Source organism: Pagrus pagrus (genome assembly GCF_965226575.1).
Source record: "Pagrus pagrus genome assembly, chromosome: 6".
In the NCBI taxonomy this organism is placed as follows: Eukaryota; Metazoa; Chordata; class Actinopteri; order Spariformes; family Sparidae; genus Pagrus; species Pagrus pagrus.
In genome coordinates, this window is record NC_140190.1 from 4,327,103 (window position 1) to 4,339,969 (window position 12,867).

Below are 12,867 nucleotides of genomic sequence, written 5' to 3' on the forward strand. Positions count from 1 at the left end.
CAGCTTTGAACAGGTTGCAGATTGTCAAGGACACTGTGCAGAACAACAGGGAGCATGAGAGCTATTGTGAATGAAAGCGGGGTAATCTTGAATCGCAGAGAAAATGACCTGCACACCTGCCCTGCTGTGACACAGTCAAACAGCCCCAGATTTTCTGTTCACACTTTCTATCAGTTACAGCCTCCTCTCTTTCCACACAGCTGTCTCTGTTTTTATGAACTAATACTTTTCATCTCTTACTCGAACACTTTTCCACTGAGCGCTGCACTTTAAAGATAAGCTCTCGTCGTATGTAAAAAAAAAACAGGCCATGAAACAAGACTCCAAGTTCCACAGAGAGTGTTTGTGATATAAAATGTGTCAAATTAAGCTTCTCAGCTGCTGCTGCTGCTGCCGCTCGTCACCGTTTCACCAAGTTGACGTTTACATAAGTGTGACATTTATGACATCATGTGGCGTTTACAGCCTCGGTTTATAGTTTCTACAGGTTTGTCTGACATCTTGTAAGCTGGAACATCCTGTTTTCTTTCCTGCTTTGTTGTATCGATGGAGAGATGTTTATTCGGTGGCTACTGCTGCGCCACACCGCCCAGTTCATCTTCTGCTTGTACCAAAACAAACCCCTGGGATTTTTGGAAGCGTACAACACAGCATGTTCTGCACCAGATGATTATTTCCCAGGATAGTAAAGGCCTGTGCACAAGCTGGATCCCTGCTGTGGAAGGTAGCAAACACTTTATGTGGGTCTGGGTCATGGTGACACCAGAGCAAGCAGGGGCACACTACAAAAACACAGTATTTATTCTAATGCAATTGACTGTGATAGCATAATAACATTGAGAGAGATGAAGTGGAGGGACTTCGCATCTCTCTTTTGCTAGCGCCTTCCTTCCTGGTTAACATCCACATCTAACTATATAGCAAGGAATCTCTTTCTGTCTGTCTGTGATTCAAATATCTTGAGAAACGGTCGTCCATTCTACTTCAGACTTGGCAGGTTTGTTGCTGAGGACCGGCAGAAGTGCAGTGTCGAAGTTGGTGCAATTTGGACACACAACACGTTCAATATTAATACATTTTGAATAAGCAGCAAACAACGGCGCGATCAAAATGGCTTTTCTATTCTTCAGTGAGAACTGGAGGTGAGATTTTAAGTTTCCGTCGACAGTAGTATGCTTGCTAACATTAGCCACAAGGGATACAATACAAAATGGAGATTAGCATAGTGCAACAACAAGCAGGAGGTTAAATGAGTCCTTTTTCCTATTCAGTGAGAACTGGAGGTGAGATTTTAAGTTGCTGTCGACAGTAGTATGCTAGCTAACGTTAGCCTCAAGGGTTAGAATGTTTATAGTTGCTTGTCAGCACCGTTAGCTTACGATCTAAAACTAAGGCTTAAGACTGGATCTGTAATCTTGTAATCTGTATCTTGTCTCCAAGCTCAAACCAAAATCAACCTGGGTTATTTTCCCTGACTTGACCACAAAATACATTTTTGTCAAGTTGTGGAGTACCCCTTTAAGTAGATCATGATGGAGAAAAGAGATTTTGAGAAGAAATTGGATTAAATGGATGTATTTGACGTTAGGTTGTGTGTCATGTGTCTACCTCTCTGCTTCATGTATCAGATGTTAAACATGTGAAATCTCTCACATACATAAAAAAGCAGTCACTTAGTGACCGTTGAAATAACCCCACGGCGCCTCCAGTGTAAGACCCAGAAAACTACAGGAGCCGAGCCAAAGCTGCAGTGGAATCTGGGTCAGAGCTAGTTAACAGATTTGTCTTTTAGCCACGCTCCTCCATTTACAAAAGGAAAAACTACAGCGTGGCAGTCTGGAATCAGGTCGCTGAAGTGCTGGAAAAGCGTAAGGTCCTCCAAAAGGGGGAACATACGCCCACACAGCCTGACAGTGGCATCCAAGTATTGTGGTGTCTGAACAGAGGGCCATTCTTGTGGAAGGTCGCACTATTATAACCTCCAGCAGAACCCTGAAAAGCTGCAGGAGGAGTTGTGTGTGAGTTAATATCTTGTGGAGCCAGGAGGAGTGTGATCATACCCCTCACACTGAATAAACACTGCAGCTTATGTTAGTACATCTGGCCGATATTTCCATTTTAACATCCATAAACTCACCATTACCGTCTGATCGTAAAAGCTGACAAGCTTTCATCTATAAAAACAAAACAGCACCGGCACGTTGTTACGTCTAGATTTATGTGCCGTTTCACAGATAAACTTTTCTGGCTTTTTTTTGTTTTGTTTATGTCTTCAAAATGATTATGTCAGTAGAATTAGGCAAAAGACCGCCCAAGAGACCACCCGAACGGACGTTGCAGCAAAGACAGATTTATTTAGTAGAAATCTTCGTACAGTAATGGTAACACTGCTGGGAAATGACAACTCCCTCCGTTGAAACATCGGGCGGCCACAGTGAAAAACATTTCTATTTTGTTGGCTAAAAACCTTTGAGCAAACTGCAAATCTGAGACGAGGAGGCACTTAGACTGTTGTGTCCACGATTGTGGAAAATTACATCAATCTGCTCTACTCAAAACATTTCCAGACATGATACACTCAAAGAAAGATTTCATTAGCAACAGACTCGGGAAGATTATTAAAAAAAACTGGACATGAGGTGAATTAGCAGGGAGTACCTGTCTCGACTCCAGTGTACTGACAGTATTATCACGAGAGGGACTTGATTAGAGAATTAATTATCTGTCCGTCTATTCTTATTCTCCAGTTAGATTAGCAGGGAGGGCTGACTAATCCCCTGGTCAGTCAGTGAGGCTGCTAGTAGGAAAAGTGGTTCAGTCCAGCGGTTTCACATTGATCTGAAACCAGACTTGGTGTTAAATTCTTCTATTCAGCGCTCAGAGGCGAAGTTAGAGCGAGCTCCGACGTCTCGTCTACAGCTTGGCCTTTCCCGGCTGCAGCTGCAGGCTCTGAAGCTTCATGGCGAGGCCCATGTTCCCTGTGATCTTCAGTTTGCCCTGGAAAAACGCCTGTGGATCAGAGAGGGTGAAAAAAAAAAGTCAACCAGACAGTCCTGAATCTGAAGTACGGCTCGGGGGAAGAGAACTACATGCTGCTGGTTTTAAGAGTTACCGTGAGAGATTAACTCAACCCAGGGGAAAGTGGGGCAACGGCAACAACGGCTTATAAACTGTCAGGATACTGCGTGGCACAGAGACGCAGAGGGGGTAGAGTTACAGATATATGACCGTTTGTGGAGAAAAACAAGAGAAATGAATCAGCAGGTAACAATTTGAGCACTCAGTGTGAGCAGGAGTTCTTATTTTATTAACTGAGTTCCCAGAAGGAAAATGAAACGTCTTTCATGTGGGTTTATGACATGATCTAGTCTAAAAGATGATCTATCCAGGTCCAATTGTCTAACTGATTGGGGGGATAAAGCAGTGGAAAAAACTCCTGACTTGTAGCCGGCTCAGCTATCCATCATGGCACCAGCGCAGCACAGTGACAGCTTCTCTGGGGACTCATGAAACATGTAATCACTGTGAACGGTCGTGGACTGATGGCTGAGAGGTGTGTCATTGCAGCACTCTGCCAGCACACAACACGAACGACCTTGGCGGCCTTGTGATTCACTGCTTTTGTCCGTAATCACTCAAAGTTGGAAAACATGATGTGAAAAACAACATCAGCCTTGAGTTTTGAAACATGAGAAACTCGAATGCTGAACATGAAGAAGTTTATTTCCACATACGGTGATTCATTTTTTATAATTATGTGTGCAATATGACTATATACATTTTATATATTTATCTTTTAAATATATTTGCTGCTATTCATCCATCCGTTGTTATTAATAAACAGTTTGGGTCCGGTGGGCCTACCTGCCGCTGCCAGCGCTGGCCGGTTGCCAGGCCATTTGGCAGAAACTGCAGTTGCATTTTTTAATTTCAAGGTTAAAAAAAATTATATTATGTACAGGCGGGAGAAAATATCGATACAGCACTCTATCATATTGCTTCCTCTTGTAATGTGAGTATCAGTACGCCGGCTCCATACATTGATATTTTTAATAAAACATGCAGTTGCTTTAACAGATTCCCCGGACAGTTTGTCTCACCAGAGTTCCTACTTCATAACTCGTTGTGGTGTCTTATCTCAATTCATGTAAAAGTGTGAGAACATTCAACAGATATTGTGATGTTTCATTAGATGATTGTCTGGTTATGTATTTCCCGTTAATGTTAGTGGATTCCCACACCTTATATCAAGCAATGGTGCAACCAGCGCCAAAAGGCAAAACATCCATTAAAGTCCGATCATGTTGATTAAATTGCTCACTTCCCAACCCTGTGTTGCCATCTTCCCTGGTGAGCATTCTCTCTCTGGTCCACTCTCAGAACAAACCTGGCCTTAGCTTCGCTGGCTCGTTGTGTGAGGAGGGGGATGAGGGATGTGACGGCCACATAGGTTGGTGTGTTTACCGGGGAAACTAGTGCTAGTTATGCGCTGTATCAGCACCGCAGCCGACTGTCTATTTATGTAACAACCTCAACAAAATCACAGATGCACTTTTTCAGAATTATCGTTTTCCATTACTCGTCATTATGCTAAGCAAGGCTGATGTGTTGTGCTGGCTCTCTGGGAAAGTACACTTATCTTGTAATGCTTGAATTAATCAAAACATGGGGATGAATTAAATAAACAAAACTCTGCACTTGCAGATAAGTGTGGGCAAAAAACCAACATGTTCCAGCTGGAGGGCCTCATCAGTGTCAGCGCAGTTTTGTTTATATTTAATCTTCCTGACAGTGCACCCAGTATGTTTTTTATATTTGGGAGCAGTGCTGACTTATTAATTTTTTCAATTAATTAATCAAAATATGGGAAAGGCTTGTATCTCCTGCTCACACAGTTGCATTTCGAGCGCTCGATGTGAAAACATGGCCTCAATCTTTATGTACTTACTCACCACAGCAAGATTGTGTTTGTGCGGTTGAGTTAAACTACAACGTGTGTTTGTGTGTGTACATGGAAATGAACCAGTACAACAGTGTGGCTCACTGATGTGTGTCAGAGCAATTAAATATACAGCATATATGAAAAACAGGTCTTGCCATCCTAACTTACATGTTTGAGAATATCTGACGCTTTATGTTCTGAAGTGAAAATGAAATGAACCTCTGTCGTGTTTCTCTCCTGTTAAAGCTTCATGCAGGAGAACTGAATTATGATTTCATCCAACACAGCAACGGCTTTATGGCCTCTGGTCTAAGGGCGGTAAATTGGCACAATCAGCAAATAATGATGCAGCACAGTGTTTCCTCTCAGTTTCACCCAGGCGCTGACAAAACATCATGTTCGTACAACATCCAACTGGCGAGCAAATCTGTTCCACTTTTTTAGGAGAACCTCTGGAACGAACACACAGGCTGAGGCGGAGGTGAAAGCAGGAAGCCAGGAGGACGTGCCACGAGAGGAGGCCTCGGCACGCTCGTCAGTACCTGATTTGGAGTGCACCTTATTTTCTTCCTCATTATTATTTTGTTTCTTCCTCTCTTTTAGAATAAATAGGATGATTTATCAATATTTATGAAGGGTATCTCTCACTATTTTTGGTCTTACTGTCACCTCTACTCTTTTTTTTTTTTTAGATAATGAAGTCAGACTCCCTCTGTGTGAGTGTTGTAACTCGGGTTTCTCTGTTTTGACAGCTGAGCTGGCTCAGGTGCTTTTTAGCGCCTGTGAATGAGCGTCAGTATTTGACGACCTTGGAATGAGACTGAACAATCAACTCTCTCTTGAATGGCTCACTGCACAGTTAACATTTCTTTCTGTCCTAAAAACTGGCTGTGAAGAGGTCCCTTCCTAATATGATTCATTACAGGTGATGGACAAAGTCTTCTTTCAGTGTTCAACTCACCACTTTAGGCCGAACTCGAAGTGGAACGACTTCTGTATTTTCATTTTTCATGTACTACTGATCCTCTTCTTGGATTCTTAACTACAGAAACACTTAAATTAATTACTGATTTCTCATCTTTCTTACAGTTCAGCTGACGCTAATATGAGGGCTTCAACTGTTTGAGTCAAACTGAACATCAAATCCATCACCACTGCTGCTCAGTCCACACTCACCAACCGCTCACTGAAATCAAATCCTGGATGCAATCTAACTTCCTCCAACTCAACTGCGACAAATCGGACATCGGTCACCATCAGCCCCAAACCCCTCATCAGAACCACTCACAACTTCTGCCTCACTGTAGACAACTCCACCCTCTCTCCCTCCCACACAGTCGCAACCTCCGAGTCATCTTTGACAACAACCTCTCCTTTCAACAACACATAAATCAAATCACCAGAACTGCCTTCTTCCACCTCAAAAACATAGCCCGTCTCCGCCCATCAGAATCAGAATCAGAATCAGAAATACTTCATTGATCCCCGAGGGGAAATTGCTTGCGTTACAGATGCTCCCATTCAAAAGTCTTAGAAAACAAGCAGAAAAATAACTATAAACTATAAATAAGCAAGAACACTCTCCTTCTCTGCTGCAGAAACCCTGATCCACGCCTTCATCACTTCCAGACTTGACTACTGCAACAGCATCCTCTACAGCACACCATCCAAACTCCTAAATAAACTCCAAAACGTCCAGAACTCTGCTGCTCGCCTGCTCACCCACACCCCTGACCACATGACCCCCGTCCTCCAGAAACTCCACGGGCTCCCTGTCCCACAATTCAAAATCCTCCTCCTCACTCACAAAGCCCTCCACAACTAGGCCCCCCCGCCCCCTCGCCAACCTGCTCCACCGCCACAACCCGTCCCGTACCCTCCGCTCCTCCGACACAAACCTCCTCACTCCACCACACAGGACCACGCAACCGGACCCGGGGCGACAGAGCCTTCTCGGTAGCTTCCCCCCTCCCCCTGAACCAAAACTCACCTTTTTAAAACTGCTTTTAATGTATAACTTGTCTCTTTTGTATTTTTAGCCTGTTGTTTTTATTATTCTTAAAGTGTCTTTGTGTACCCCGATATATAAAATGTATTATTATTAAGTTGTGTATTCCCTCGTTGTGTTACCGTCCTTCCACAGCAGCTCAGCAGGGAAACACACAGAGGAGGAACTTCATACTTCAAACTCAGACCGGCTGAACTTTAGAGTCGATGTTTGCACAGAGAATTGTGGAAAAATCACCAACACTTATCCCTTGAGTATTTCTGAAATCTCGATCTCGAGGTAATTGGTTGTAAAAATATGGTGGTTTTGATTTTTTTCACCCAGTTCTAGCATTTATGAAGTGCTTTTAAAATATTCAAAAAATCAACTTGGAATTATTATTTTAAGGCCACATCCCTGTGCCCTGTCCAAAGGTACATATCGGCGTGTGAGTGTTCCTTAATGACAAAAAATGTATCAATATTAACCCCAACTCACTTAATTATTGATATTTATAAACTGTACATTCATTACTGAGTTTCTTGCTTCAGAAAAACTGATGTTGCTCTTGAGAAAATAGATCTGGTGCATAATGATAAGGGGAAAATAGTTTTTTAGTAGTCCACGCAAATAAGTCCTCTCAAACTCCCACCGAGATTAAATACTCACAGTCTGTGGGTTCATCTTCCCCGTCATCAAGGCCAACAAGTCTGTATCCGACATGGCAATGGTGCAATCTGCTTTCTTATCTGCAGGGCAGAGACACAGAAGCAACGCTTAATTACTAAAACAGAAACATACATCATTACATACATCATTTATTCAATGACTTGCAGGCAGGGCACAACATTAGTAACCAGCCACCTGCCAAATGCTGGAAGCTTCATTCAGCAGCCAACAAAACAAAATGGTAATCTATTGAGTTGCTTTTAAATCTGAACATTCATTTCAGCGTTTGCCTGGTGGACAAATATGTTAATTTTGCACCCTGCATCGAGGTAATAGATGAAGCCAATATCTATATGACAAAAACAGTGTGTGCAGGCCTTGAACTTTAAACTGCATTTCCATCCATAGTAGAATATTAACATAATGACATGTCACTGGAGGTTACCACCGCCAGACGAGACAACAGAGAGCGCTGAAACTGCTCTCCAGGCAGCTGATGTTCTCACCCGTGTCGTTGTGAACACAGCCGCTGCCGTTCTTCACGTCCACAAACCACGTCGCCTCCTGTCCATTCGGGCCGTCCTTTACCTTGAAGGCAAACACTCCCCCGATCTTTTTCACAAACTGCTCTCCTTCCTGCGCAAAGTACACAAAGGTTTGACACACAGTTGATTAAACACCACAGCATCTATATTACATTTAAATTAAGTTTCAGAATGCCATATATATATTTTTTTATATGCTATTATTAAGTTATGCTACAGAAATACCACCCTCTCATATGTGACCTACACTATACATGTTGTCGGAGACTTTTAGACTTTTTATGAACGACATTTTAAATTCAAAAATGTGAAGCTGTTTCAGGGAGATATTCAACACACAGTAAAGACGTGTTTAGGGGTTCATAGATACAAGAACCACATCAATGTGTTATTCTGTGCCCAAGTAATGGCAGAAAATGTGCAAACAGTAAAAAATGAAATAAAATTAAGGCTATTTCATTGTTTCTTTTACCCAAACTGCAGTGAGTATGTTAAATTCTCCCTGCAGAAGGTATAATGTGGCCAAAGAGTTAGTAAATCAGCTGTGGGCTTCATAAAACTTGTTTTTTTTAATCAATATCATGTATGAAAATGCATGAAATGATGATTGTGAGGATCAGAAGTGAGTTTTTCATATCATTTCGAAACAGATTTATGAATTTTAATCGCTGATTACCATTGAAGATACTGGAATAGTAAATTGTGCTAATTTGTGTGATTTGTTTCTACAAAACATGACTGAACATGGACCTATAATGAGAGCTGGAGACACGTCGGAGGGAGAGCCACATTCATTCCTATGAAAGCTTCTCGGTGGTGCACGAAGCCAAAAAAGATCAACTTCCAGTATAAGATTACTCAGATCTTCCGTTTTTTGCGGCTCATAGATCGTTTGAACTCGAGACTCCTGCTGGCTAACGTCAGGTTTGCCTCTGGCTAACTTGAAAGGGCATAACATTAATTTAACATTTAATTGCGCAGCTCTTTCATACTTTCCAAATGTTATCGGACTGAATGGATCAAATAATTACCGTGAAATAAATGACTTCACAGGGGTTGTGACACAGTTTATCCACCGTTTTACAGCACTTCGTTTACAATATAAGCTCATGGGAAGAAATCTTTATGGGCCCCAGTGCATCATGGGCGTTGTAATCACACGGTGTTGGCCACTATGTCATCCTAGCTTCAAAGCCCGGTGCTCATCCTGGGGGCTAATGGTTAATGTGTTTTCAGGTACTTAGATTTTAATTTTTTATTTTCCAACTCTGTAATTCTTAATCTCCACTTTAACTATCTCTAAAGGCCACCATATGTTAGTAATAGGAGGTCGTGTGAATGCAGAACTAAATGTTATAACTTCACAAAAGTTCACAAATAAAAGATCTTAAAAGATACCAAAGGTACTCGGTAGAGATTTTGACCCCTAGTGATGCTTAGGAGCAATGTTTTTAATCAGTGTATCTCGCTTAGCAATGGTTTATGAGCTGTTAGACTTTTGTTAGACCTTGGGGTTACACACTATGTGTTTTGTTGAGAAACCTGGCTTAAGTGTTTATGGAGCTCACACCACAGCTGGACTACTACAGTCCAACCCTGATTCTGCCAAACAAATTAAGATCTAAATAGAAACCGAAAAATCCACTTCCCTCTCCACATTTAAATAATATGGAAATAAAAACAGACTCTCTTGCTGAAGAGAAGCTCCACATCGAAAACTTTTAAACAGTTGCATGAGATATTACACTAAACCATGTGAGCCCCCGCTGCCATTTTCTCACTGATGACAAATCCCATTCATTACACAGACAGCACAGCCTGCGAGCTTGAGATGAGTCCGATATGATTGAGGTCACGCAAAGTCAGCTGCTTAAAAACAAAACCCCAACATTTGGAGGAAACCATTTGTCTGATTGGGTCAACATAAGCTTGAAATGTGCAATAAAATGAATGTTTGGAAATTGATCCCAGTGTGCCACAGCGAGGCTCATCGACCCAGAAACACTGTGTATGTCAGCGTAAGTCACACAGGCCTGCGACTGACAACACTGCCTCCTGTTGTAAGTTATGTAATCACCTCCTGGAGCTTCTTGTTGATTTCCTGGAACACGGCATGAGCCTTGAACCCCTCCAGTCCGTCACTGGCACTGGTGTTCATGGCTTGAATCCTTGACATGGAGAAAACAGGAGAAAGTAAGGTTAGCTGTCAAAGAGAGGCACAGAGAAGTGGACTGTCTAATGACATAACACTGACCGATCATTCACTCGTATGTTGTATATTTTTGTAAGCTATATTTGTCGGCACACTTTTGTGTGTTTTGTAAAGATCTCGCGGCTAGAGCTCAGTGTGCATTCAGCCTTATCAGTGTCATATTCTCACGTGTGAACTGGGGCAGACTGTATCAGTATCTGTGATCTTTCTATCTGATTGCTGATAAAATAAACTACTTTGGCTCTGATGCAGCATCCTCTCACACAGTGTCGCGTCCACATCACTATCTGACTGGTAACACGTCACAACTAGTCGCCTGTAAACACTGAATCATCTGAATCTGCAAAGTAAATAGTAACGAAAGTAAAGTAAAGTACCTGAAAATTGGGCTGAAGAACAGTTCTCGAGTTAATTGTAGGTTCACTCACTGGTTGTTTTAAGTTTTGACACAAAGATTTTCATTTTTACTGCAAATGAATATCAATCCCACATATTTGTTTTCAGTCTCCTTGATTTATAATAATCAATATCGATACTGGCCCTCAAAAAAAGCCGTATTGGTCGACCCCGTATGTGAATACCACCGAATATTCACTCCAGCTGCAATGATTAATCAATGAACCAGTTAGTTATCAATGTATTGAATTAATCGGCAGCTGTTTTGATAATTTGACAATGCCACCATCTTAAATGTGAGTATTTTCTGGTGTCTTCGCTCCTGTGTGACAGGAAACTGAATATCTTTTGCTTGTGGACAAAACAAATCATTTGAGGCCGTCAGATTGATATTGTTCACCTTTTTTATGAACCAAACAATATAAAATAACCAACACATTAGCTGACAATGAAAACACTGGTTAGCTGCAGCTCTTCCAGTCAGCTCATCTCAGATGACACACATTACAAAGCCCACCCAACTGATGAAAGTCCCACTTTCACTGCCTCTTTCATAATCACATGAAAACTTCCAGCTAAGTCCAGGATGTCTCCACCTGTGAGCACCTGTCAGCTAGCTGAGGAGAAGCTGAACACACATGAACCTGTTGAGGAGGATGGTGGTACCTCTTCATGTTTCCTGCTACTCTAGCTACATAATTACATGCCAAATATATTGTAAACAACGCAGGGTTAGCATGCTAGGAGCTAACGTTACAGCTTATTACAGCGGTTTGTTTGACATTTCTTAGCTAACTAGGTGAAATGTTAAACGACGGTCACCTCGATGAATTGTTGTTAAACACGTCAGTGGAGACGTCACGGTTATAACTTACTGCACCAGGCGTTGTTTTGTACTCTTACCTTGGTTTCAGTACTTCGGGCATGTTGCTGTAACGCTGTCTGAACACAGTGCCTCAGGTTTTAGTCCCTCTGATGTAGCTCCGCTGCTCGCTAGCTGCACTTCCTCGTTTCTTCCTGATGCTCGAGATCATCGTCAGACTCGATGTGTCGACGTCAGATAGCGGAGAGTGAATCCTCCTCCAGATGATCCAGATGTGACTGAACTGCAAGCAAAGTGCTTTGTAGTAAATGTCGTCAACTATCCTCTAAATAAAGAAATGAAAAAAGGAAAATATTACGGAAGCCCTAAAGGGCCATGCATTCATACATATTTCCTCCTTTTTCCCCGTGATAACGAGTTAATTTTGTTATCTCGAGTTATTATCTCGAAATAACAACTGCTGTTTTCCTGAGGTAACGGGATCATTTTCTCGAGATCTCGAGATAACGAAACTTTGTTTTCCCGAGATAACGATATAATTAATTCGAGATCTCGAGATAATGACTGATATGATAGGCCTGAGATTTCCATCACACACAAGTGGCATGGCATGCTGACCGATGGGTTTCTTGAACACTACTGTGGGTCAGTCTATTTCTCCGTTTGTTTGTGCTTTCTATACTAAATTAGTTTTTGATGAATGTTACAACAGCTCAAGATCTCGAATTAATTATATCTTATCTCGGGAAAACAAAGTTTCGTTATCTCGAGATCTCGAGAAAATTATTCCTTTACCTCAGGAAAACAGCAGTTGTTATTTCGAGATAATAACTCGAGATCTCGAGATAACAAATTAAATTAACTCGTTATCACGGAAAACGGAGGAAATAAAATGTATAAATGCATGGCCCTTTAGGGCTTCGGTAAAATATTCCTACTTAGTGTAATAATAGTAATAATCATCAGTATAATGATAATGATAATAATAAATAACTGTAATAATAAAGATAATCATCATCATAATAATGGTAATAATAGTAATAAGGATCATGTTAATAATGATAATACTTTACTTCAAAAATGCAATATATTACATATTAGTTACCTTCATTTTAAAGTAATATATTACATTACAATATTACTGTCTGTGTAGAGTAATAAATTACATTTTACACTACTTTTTATTATTTTCATTCATTCATTATTTGGACAAACGCAGCCCGGTTAAACCAAAGCTTGTTGGTTATCATGCTAGATATGTCTGCAACACAACACAAACGGTTTTATCTTCAC

General features: G+C 41.3%; 1 protein-coding gene across 1 annotated transcript; it reads right to left on the bottom strand.

The window, feature by feature from the left end:
- Positions 1-2,330: 2,330 nt before the first annotated feature.
- scp2b (sterol carrier protein 2b) lies at positions 2,331-11,790 on the bottom strand. The gene is made up of 5 exons (XM_084354706.1): positions 11,655-11,790; positions 10,221-10,311; positions 8,105-8,234; positions 7,599-7,678; positions 2,331-3,009 (listed from the first exon to the last, which is right to left on the bottom strand). The coding sequence occupies exons 1-5, from the start codon at positions 11,675-11,677 to the stop codon at positions 2,914-2,916; spliced, it is 420 nt and encodes a 139-aa protein (XP_084210832.1). The 5' UTR covers positions 11,678-11,790; the 3' UTR covers positions 2,331-2,913.
- Positions 11,791-12,867: the final 1,077 nt, after the last annotated feature.